The sequence below is a fragment of the Rhipicephalus microplus genome, unplaced genomic scaffold (assembly GCF_043290135.1).
Source record: "Rhipicephalus microplus isolate Deutch F79 unplaced genomic scaffold, USDA_Rmic scaffold_34, whole genome shotgun sequence".
Taxonomy (NCBI): domain Eukaryota; kingdom Metazoa; phylum Arthropoda; class Arachnida; order Ixodida; family Ixodidae; genus Rhipicephalus; species Rhipicephalus microplus.
Genome location: NW_027464607.1, coordinates 4017754 through 4028249, shown reverse-complemented (window position 1 = coordinate 4028249; position 10496 = coordinate 4017754). Strand labels below are relative to the sequence as shown.

At 52.8% G+C, this 10496-nt stretch overlaps 1 protein-coding gene across 1 annotated transcript; it reads right to left on the bottom strand.

Moving 5' to 3' along the window:
- Window positions 1-3503: 3503 nt before the first annotated feature.
- Window positions 3504-9950, bottom strand: LOC119162971 (uncharacterized). Its single transcript, XM_075884556.1, has one exon. It carries the CDS (start codon window positions 9606-9608, stop codon window positions 8568-8570), a length of 1041 nt encoding a protein of 346 aa, XP_075740671.1. The 5' UTR covers window positions 9609-9950; the 3' UTR covers window positions 3504-8567.
- Window positions 9951-10496: the final 546 nt, after the last annotated feature.

Below are 10496 nucleotides of genomic sequence, written 5' to 3'. Positions count from 1 at the left end.
TTGCTATTTTTCATCATGGCGTTTCTGAATAAAATTTTTGAGTGGTGCTATGTGGAGCACGCGGCAGTAGTGCCGATGTGCTATTTGGTGCTGGTACAGAGAAAACTAGCTTGTATCTCTTCTTCAATGAGTCCTTCAATTAACCCTATTCTAGGGGGCTGCATAGAAGACTATACGCCTGACACACTTAGAAAAGTAAAACACATTATAAGAGACCACTTCTGCTAATTGAAGGACTTATAGACTGAAACGAACACGCCAGGGCCGTGGCTGGGCCAAGACAAAAGCTTTATTGCGATAGCGCGGGTTAATGTAGCGTTGTGCGAGAGAGGTTAAGGGGAAGGGAAGGAGAAGAAGCAGTGGGGATAACGGCGGCTTCGGCTGGCGTGACGTCACGGATACATCATTCCGCTCCCCCTACGGTGAGTAACGGTCTGGGGGTTTGCGTTGCCGGCCCGAGCGACGCAACACCGGAGTTGAGGGGCTCCCGGCGATCTCGCTCCTTGTTGGCGCTCGCCTCGGTGTTCCTCCTGCTAGGGCCCCGCCGGCAGTTTCGAGGCACCGAGAGTCACCGACTTCTCCCTGGTCATGCTCCAACTCCCGTGGCTTCACCTGGTCGCTGTGGCGCCTAATGGTTTCCCCCTCCGGACCATCGGCATTCACCAGGCGGGCTCCGTCTGTCGATGTAATGCTGGCTGGAGTCCACGGCTCGCCTCGCCCGAAGTTCCTCACCCAGACTGGCTCCCCGGGCTGCCACCCATCGAGGGGGGGACGGTCAACTGGTGAGGGCGGAATGGACACTGCGTTGTCCAGCCTGGAGCGAAGATCGTAGCCCATTAGGAGTTGCGCTGGTGTCCGGCCCCCGGCCTGCGGCGTCCTGCGGTACCTGTGCAAAATCCTAGCCAGGCGGGTTTTCAGTGACCCTTGTACATTCTTCTTCAATGAATACTTCACCGTACGAACCGCCCGCTCCGCGAGCCCATTGGACTGGGGGTGATACGGTGCTGTTCGGAGGTGTACTATGTTATTCAGCTTCGTGAAGGTGTTAAATTCCCAACTCGTAAACTGTGGGCCATTATCGGATACCAGCGTCCGGGGCAACCCGAATGTACTGAACAAGGTGCGCAGAGCCTCTATGGTGGCGTGTGTGGTGGAACTCTTCATGGGTATCGCTTCTATCCACTTACTATGTGAATCCACCACAATCAGTAGCATGTGACCATCGATCGGCCCCGCAAAATCGATATGCAGCCTCGACCAACGCTCATCCGTTTCTGGCCACGCAACAGGGGGTTTCTTTGGGGGCATAGGGGCAGCTTGGATGCAACTGGTGCAGGACTTAACCATGTGCTCAATGTCATTATCGATCCGGGGGTACCACATCAAGGAGCGCCCTAGCCGCTTCATTGAGCAAATCCCTTGATGAGTATCATGCAGCAGACGTAACATCACTGCTCGGGCACTCTTAGGGACGATCACTCGATGGCCCCAGTATAGAAGCCCATAACTCCCCGTTATCTCAGCTTTCCGGTTGAAGTATGGCATCAAGTGCTGGTCCTTAGGCCCCAAATTTCTTGGCCATCCCTCCTGCACCCATTTTTGCACCTTTGCTAAATCGTCATCAAGCTCCGTGAGAGTGCCCAGTTGCTTCGCAGACATGACACCATCATTGAGGGTCTCCGTGAGCAGGACATACTCACCGTCCACAGTTTCTTCCTGCGTCTCTGGCTGGGAAGTTGCTGACGTGGGGAGTCGGCTGAGGGCATCGGCTGGAATGTTGTCTTTCCCGGGCTGGTGTTTGATGACGTAATCGTAGGCGCTCAGCAGCAGGGCCCACCGCTGGATTCGCGCAGCGGCCATCACGGGCACTGGCCTGTCTGGGTGAAAAAGTGCAACAAGCGGCTTATGGTCCGTCATCAATGTGAAAGTATTGCCGAGCAAGTATTGTCGGAATTTCGACGCACCAAACACAAGTGCCAAGGCTTCACGCTCCAGCTGCGAGTAATTTTTCTCAGCTCCAGTCAATAACCGAGAGCGGAACCCTATGGGCCGAAGTACTCCGCCCCCGACATCGTGTGAAAGCACTGCGCCTATTCCGTCCGGGGAGGCATCGCATTCCAGGACTAGCGGCTTGTGTGGGTCAAAATGCGCCAGAAAGTCTGCGGATTTCAGAAGGTCTTTCACACTGCTGAATGACTGCTGTTGAGCGGTATCCCACTTCCACTTAGCTTCCTTCCGGAGTAGTTGATATAGGGGTGCCATGGCGGTCGATGCATTGGGAAGAAACTTGTGGTAGTACGTTACCATGCCGAGGTAGGACCTTAATTCTGCGGAATTCCGTGGTGCCTGAACCTTAAGGATGGCGTCTATGTTTTCCGTCTTTGGTTGAAGACCTCGAGCGCTGATTCGATGCCCCAAAAAATCCACCTCTAGTTGGCGGAACTTGCACTTGTCTGCGTTCAGGCGCACGCCGTATTCCCGGAAACGCTTGAATACATCGTGCAGGGTGGTGCAGTCATTGCGTTTCTCTGCCACGATGACGTCGTCTAGGTAGACCTGAACACCCGGAAGTCCCTGCAAAATGGTCTCCATACGCCGTTGGAACACGGCCGGCGCGGACGCCACTCCAAAAGGCAGGCGAGTAAAGCTGAACAGTCCCTTATGCGTGTTTATGGTCGTGAGGTGCATGGCTTCCTCATCCAACGGAAGCTGGTTGTATGCCTCCCGCAAGTCTATCGTGGTAAAAACTTCACCGCCATTTAATGTAGCCAGGATATCCTCCCCCCGTGGCAACGGATATTGCTCAGTGCGACAGGCTTTGTTGACCGTTAGCTTAAAATCGCCGCAAAGGCGGATGCAGCCATTCCGTTTCACTACCGGTACCACTGGCGCCGCCCACTCCGCATGAGGCACCGGTACAATAATACCCGCGCCCGAAAGGCGGTCCAGTTCCGCGTCGACCTTTGGCCGAAAAGCATACGGAACTTCGCGTGCTTTCCAAAACTTCGGCACCACGTTTTCTCGCGTCTCGAAGTGTACCGGTGGCCCTTTTATGAGCCCTAAACCTGGCGCGAACACATCAGCGAATTCTGCTAGCAACCGGTCCACGTTAACGTCGTCAGCACCGAGTAACGGCAGTTGCTCACCTGACGTGTTCACGTTCATTACCGGTGCCTCGAGCATGTGGAACGCTTGAATCAGGTCGCGTCCGTAGAGGTTTGGGCCGGAGCAACCAAGGACTTGCAAAGATCCAGCCGTCGACTTGTTTCCGCACGAAACCTTGAGCTGAAGTTGTCCCCGCACTGGAAGCCGTCCCAGGAAGCAGGTGAGTTTCAATGGCGAACCACGCAGCTTCGGCCACACTGTTTTGTTCCGCTCATATGTGGGCCACGTTGTAGCGAAACGTCGGGGTTGTTCAAGTTAGGCGCATCGGACGACCAGGGAGACGAATAAGTGTGGTTGAAACTCCGCGGAGGCAATCGATGAGACGTCAACACGATGAATTCGGGGAGCCCTCAATGGGGGTTTATTTAGCTAACACAACTTCAAGTTACAAAATGCACTGGGTTACAAAGACAAAACATAGAAAATGGTGGCATACCCCTCGGCCCGCATAGCTGGTCTCCGGTGGTGAGATCCGCCGTTGACCCCGACTCCGCTCTGCTCACTTTTCAAGTTCAAACATCCTCTTTTTAACCCTTGGTCGAACAAAGAGTCTTCACAAAAACCAATCACATGTTCGGACTCGCAGCATCTCAACCAATCACAGAAACACTTTCATAAAAGGCACTACATTTGTAAAAACCTCCTTACCAAAATGAAACACGCAAAGGGAAAGGTCCTCCGCACGTGACACTCTCTCCCATACCAGGCCGTGCTGCTTCCTTCGGTCGACTACCGTCGGCGGCCGTTCCCACGCTCGGACCCCGTAAGTTCTTCCATTAACTGTTGCTTTCTAGAAGCGTCCTTAAGGGCGATGGGTACACCATTGCTTACCAGGTGGACATGCGACAGCGAGGCGCCCCGACATCCTAACAACAGCGCGAGAGAATATGGTCGTTTACCTGCCGCCACTATGTCTCGGTCAGGCTAAGTGGTCGCGTTCCCATGTCATTCTCAATGACACGCGTGCCTGTTAACAATGGCTTAGACTCAGACGGTGGCGCCGGACCTGCCTCTCGCTAGACGCTTTTCCTAGTAAGCTTTCCCCTTCTAATCCCGAACGGGGCGGCCTTGACTGCTCCGTTGGTAAGCCGTAAATGCAGCGTGTAGGCGCCTGTCCCAGGCTGGAAAACACGATTTATCCCACATTCCATTAAAGTCAAAAGCCAAAGCTCTGTAATGGCCAGAGAAACAAACCCAAAGCTAGAAGAGTACAAAGAAAGACTTAAAAAAGAAGCAGAGGAGTTGGTTTTGCACAAATTTCCTGAGGAGATACTGGAGCTGGAAACCTTGCTCTCGCGACACCTCCCCCCTACGAAAAAGAGTGCCCCACTCGTTTTATCTGCAAAACACGACAATAAATAGACTAATTATACAAAAAGGTTTTGCATTCAACAAGTGTGTGAGATGTTTTTAAAAAATTACATAAAACAACAGATGAAAAACAAAACAAAATCATTGGACACAGAAATATATGGGTTCACTCATCGGTACTGCAATACAATTCAGTGTCCGTTTCGTAAGCACTGACATTCTGTTGTGCGTTGTTATTACTTGAAAATGTCTTCCAGTCCGAGTAAAGTTCAGTGTCCGTGTCGTAGCTTTCGCACTGCTGTACTGGAACACTGGTCTGTGTCCCGCGCGCACAATGTTGCAAACGGAGTTCCTGACCCACTCGCGAACCGCACTCGCGCACATCACCATTGGAGCCGCACTCGCGCACAACACTTTGATGCAATCCGTGGTCATCTCTCCTTGCACTGCACTCGCGCACAACACTTCGATGCAATCCGTGGTCATCTCTCCTTGCACTGCACTCGCGCACAACACCACCGAGATCGCGCACCTCGCGATTATCATCAGACTCATCGTCCGCGTCGTTGGCATCGGAGCCCAATCGAACGTGGCAGGGCTTTAAACGCGCCACATTCACAACGTCACGTTTTTTTCCAGTTTGGTCTACCACCTCCCAGTTGTTCTCGGCTACCTGGCGCACAAGACGGAAAGGTCCGTGATATTTGTGAAGAAGCTTTGTCGTCTTCCCTTTCGCCCGGGAGGGAGTCCACAAGTACACCAAGTCGCCCTGATGATAAACAACACTTCGTCGCCTAGCATCATAGCTGCGCTTGTTCTTCTCCTGCTGACGCTTCTCCCGTTCATTTACTATTTTTCGAGCCTGCCGCAGCCTGCGGGCCACTTTCATTGCATCCAGGGTGTAGTCGAATCCGCGTTGCGCGCCCGACCCTACGTCCACCGGTAGTGTCGGTTCATGTCCGTGAAAAAGAAAGAAGGGAGTGAATCCAGTCGTCTCGTGGGTGGAAGAATTGTATGCAAATAGAACGTACGGTAGGAATTCATCCCAGTCGCGGTGGTGTGAGGAAACATACATGCTGAGCATGTCAGCCAACGTGCGGTTAAAACGCTCGCACAAGCCGTTGGCCTGTGGGTGGTATGCTGTTGTGGTGGCATGCTCGCTACCCACGAGCCGGAATACTTCTTCGGTCAAGTTGGCGACAAAGTGCTGCCCACGATCGCTTATTACTTTCTCCGGGGCACCATGACGTAGGACGATTTGTTCGACGAAAGCTCTGGCTGCTTCTGCGGCAGTGGCCGCTGGACACGCGACAGCCTCGACCCATTTCGTATGGTAGTCGGTAATCACGACGATGTAGCGGTTCCCTGCTTTGGATTTAGTGAAAGGCCCAATGAAGTCCATGCCCACCTGCTGAAAAGGTCGACCTGCAGGTGGGATCGGTTGGAGGAAACCGACCGGCCTCCCCGGTGGTTGCTTTCGTGTCTGGCAGTCGGGGCAGGAGAGAACGTACTTGCTTACGTACGAGAACATCTTCGGCCAGAAATATCGGCAACGAACTTTCTCCCATGTGCGCTTGACACCTAAGTGGCCTGCCGTGGTGGCGTCATGGCAGTACCTTAAAATCTCAGATCTCAAGCACTTGGGGACAACGAGCGCAGCACGATCCTCCTGAAACCCTTTCGCCCTTCGATACAGTACACCGTCGATCAACCGAAAGCTCCGTGCCGTTCTCTTAGTTTTCCTGACAACGGGCGCATCCGGGTGCTCGAGGTGCTGCATAATTTCTTTCATCCATGGGTCTGCCCTCTGCTTTTTTCCAACATCCACCTGATCCAGAACCAGCAACGGTAAGGGGTTTTCTTCGCTTATAGGCACGGGATCATGAGGAAGGCGGGAAAGCGTGTCGGCATTTCTATTCTTGAGGCCAGGGCGGTGTTGCAACGTTTCTGTACCGTTGGCTCGTGTAGGGACTGTGAGAAGCTGACCTTCCGACAATGTGCCGATGGGGCGGCCGGGCTGGCCCCCTAGGCCCGGCCGTTCTCGTTTCCCGAAGGATTAGGCTGCACATTCTGATTGCCTTGGAGCTCCGCCTGATCGTTCCTGCCATCTCGGAACCGCTGCCAGCACTGTTGTGCTATGTGACCTATGCGGCTGCAAATCTGGCATCGGGGACGCCCGTCGTTGGCACGGCAAGTTCTCTGAGGCCAAGGCATTGGGGGGCGACGCACCTCGTCTTCGATGCTTTTTAGCCGGTCAGACAGCAGGGCAACCGAGTCCGCAATCGTTTTCAGGTGTCTCTCGCGGTCGGCAACCTCCCGCGGGCAACGCAATTCGGCCGCGGCGCAAGTGGCGACACACGTAGGAGGAGGGTGCCCTGTCGCTGCGGCGGGTGCGAACCCTACGGGATGCGCGATGTTTTGCATCCACGACTGCGATCCGGTGGAATACTGGATGCCAATTGGTTGTAGCCCCGACACACGGCTCATCAAAGCTGCCAGATTTATGCGTTGCAAAATTTGGAGGAATGCAGTGCAGCTCTCCGGGTTTGCGATTATCATTTTCTCCTGAACATCCGGACGTAACCCGCGTATAAGGTGCCGCAACCGATCATCTTCCGTCATAGACGGGTTCACTCTTGCACACAGCTGTACTACGTCATAGTAGTACTGCTCGGGGGTTTCGGACGGCAATTGAGTGCGGTTTTGTAGCCGCAAATAGGCGATCTCGACTGAGTGGCGACTCGTAAAGGACGTTTTTAGTAGCGTCGCCCATTCTTCCCATGTATTAGGGGCACCGGTTAGAATTTGAGTATTGTGCCACTTTTTCGTATCTCCGTCTAAGGCCAGATATAGAAATTTCACTTTCGTGGCTTGGTCCCAATTATTAAGTGATGCTACATGTTCGTAGCAAAGTAGCCACTCGGAAATAGATTCCTCCGGCGCACCTCTAAAGACTGGTGGTCCGATGAATGGTTTAGCTTGGGGGGTAGACATAGCAGAGAAGAAGGTATGGGGTTCCGTCATAGTGGAGCTGTCAGAGGTAGGTTCCTTATATTTGTTGTTGAGTCGGGGCATAATTTCGGAGCGGGACTATCGTTACCGAGCAACCTCCACCACTTTGTAGCGAAACGTCGGGGTTGTTCAAGTTAGGCGCATCGGACGACCAGGGAGACGAATAAGTGTGGTTGAAACTCCGCGGAGGCAATCGATGAGACGTCAACACGATGAATTCGGGGAGCACTCATTGGGGGTTTATTTAGCTAACACAACTTCAAGTTACAAAATGCACTGGGTTACAAAGACAAAACATAGAAAATGGTGGCATACCCCTCGGCCCGCATAGCTGGTCTCCGGTGGTGAGATCCGCCGTTGACCCCGACTCCGCTCTGCTCACTTTTCAAGTTCAAACATCCTCTTTTTAACCCTTGGTCGAACAAAGAGTCTTCACAAAAACCAATCACATGTTCGGACTCGCAGCATCTCAACCAATCACAGAAACACTTTCATAAAAGGCACTATATTTGTAAAAACCTCCTTACCAAAATGAAACACGCAAAGGAAAAGGTCCTCCGCACGTGACACTCTCTCCCATACCAGGCCGTGCTGCTTCCTTCGGTCGACTACCGTCGGCGGCCGTTCCCACGCTCGGACCCCGTAAGTTCTTCCATTAACTGTTGCTTTCTAGAAGCGTCCTTAAGGGCGATGGGTACACCATTGCTTACCAGGTGGACATGCGACAGCGAGGCGCCCCGACATCCTAACAACAGCGCGAGAGAATATGGTCGTTTACCTGCCGCCACTATGTCTCGGTCAGGCTAAGTGGTCGCGTCCCCATGTCATTCTCAATGACACGCGTGCCTGTTAACAATGGCTTAGACTCAGACGGTGGCGCCGGACCTGCCTCTCGCTAGACGCTTTTCCTAGTAAGCTTTCCCCTTCTAATCCCGAACGGGGCGGCCTTGACTGCTCCGTTGGTAAGCCGTAAATGCAGCGTGTAGGCGCCTGTCCCAGGCTGGAAAACACGATTTATCCCACATTCCATTAAAGTCAAAAGCCAAAGCTCTGTAATGGCCAGAGAAACAAACCCAAAGCTAGAAGAGTACAAAGAAAGACTTAAAAAAGAAGCAGAGGAGTTGGTTTTGCACAAATTTCCTGAGGAGATACTGGAGCTGGAAACCTTGCTCTCGCGACAACGTGATGACCGAAACCGGCGAGCCTGTGTCGACCTGCATGTTCACTGGAACCCCACCACAATCCAAGGTGCGCACGATGGGTTGCGTAATGCCGACGTGGCCGATGTGACTGTCCGCTGCCTCCAGCGCGAACATACCGTCCGTGCCAGTGTCTTCCTCCCGCGACAAGGCGTGTACTTGGCGTTCTGGTGGTACCACCCCGAACCCACTCTCACGGCGGCAACAGGCTCGAGCGATATGACCTCGTTGTTTACACTTGAAGCATGACGCCGAGCGGAAGCGGCAATCCTCGGGTCCGTGCCCTTTTGCTCCGCAGCGGTAGCACCCAACAATCTGTGGCCGGCTTCGTGGGCGATAGGACTGGCCTCCCAGCGCATGCACACTTGCCTCAGCGGTGGGGCTTACTATCTCTTGCGCGTTGGCCTCGGCCATTTCGGTAGATATCGCAATTTCTTCCGCTTCGCTCCTCGTCAGCTGTGGTTTCGCGAGTAGCTGCCGACGCACTCCGACGTTGTGCAGACCACACACGATGCGATCTCGTAGCATTCTGTCCAACGAAGCACCAAAATTGCAGGTGTCCGCTATCTGTCGAATCGCCACGACAAAATCCTTGACCGGTTCGCCGGGCAGCTGATTGCGGGTGAAGAACTTATAAGACTGTGCTATCTCGTTCGGTTGCGGCGAGAAGTGCTGCTTAAGCAAGGCTATCACTTGTGGGTACGAAAGTTCATTCACCTTATCCGGAGCACAACGTCCGCTCAGTACGTCGACGGTGTGGGTGGACAGTGCAGTCACCAGCAGGGCCCGCTTCTTGTTGTCTTCCGTGATGCCATTTCCCTCAAAGAAGGCTTCCAGCCGAACCTGGTACGCGGGCCACTTGTCGCTCGCCTCGTCGAACTGCGGCGGGCTGGCGTATCCTCCCGTGGGTGCGGCGGTCATGACGGACGGAGTTGCCGCACCGCTTTTATCCCATCCTCGTCGCCACTGAAACGAACACGCCAGGGCCGTGGCTGGGCCAAGACGAAAGCTTTATTGCGATAGCGCGGGTTAATGTAGCGTTGTGCGAGAGGGGTTAAGGGGAAGGGAAGGAGAAGAAGCAGTGGTGATAACGGCGGCTTCGGCTGGCGTGACGTCACGGATACATCGTAGACCGTCACCATCTAGACTGTGGTGTTCTGCAGAAAGATGTTGAGCCAATGACGCGCTGCATTAGGTTCTAAATTTAACATTGATGTATCCAGACAGAAATATACTCAGCGCATTTGCTAGCAGCCTGCCCTGTGTACCGACTGTAAGTTTTTTTAAAAAAAGCTTTTTTTTGTTTTTAGTGAGTTAAATAATTTTGAATTGGCGTTCTACTGATCCCAGTCCTCGCATGTGTTTAAATGAAGGTGGTTGGTTTATACCTTAAGCAATGCGTCCTAGTATTAAGTGCAAGCTCAGCAGATGCAAGAAACATCTAGGCAGCATATCCAGCTCTCTAAGTACTTATTCAAATTATTTCCGTGCAAGTATTAGCTTTAGTCAACGAGGAATTCGAATACCTTTAGAGTGCACGACGTGGACATCTTGTGACACTCTGAAAGGATACCGACGTGTCAAGCTCCTCGTTAATTAGACCCGAAGATTTATAAATTGGTACAGCACAACGATCATGCAAAGAATCCGCGAAAATAAAAAAAAGGTATGCTTCGCGGTGGATAAGTTGCAATTATAAACCAACACATGATTACTGGTTCCTCAAATACTATTCAGTTAGTTCATAACTGTGACTTCTCTGTCATGCAACATTTTTTTTAATTTTATGGATTTTTTGCATTTGTCACA

Bases quoted from the DNA above. Each gene is read 5' to 3' on its own strand.
- LOC119162971 (XM_075884556.1), bottom strand. From the start codon at position 9,608: ATGACCGCCGCACCCACGGGAGGATACGCCAGCCCGCCGCAGTTCGAC.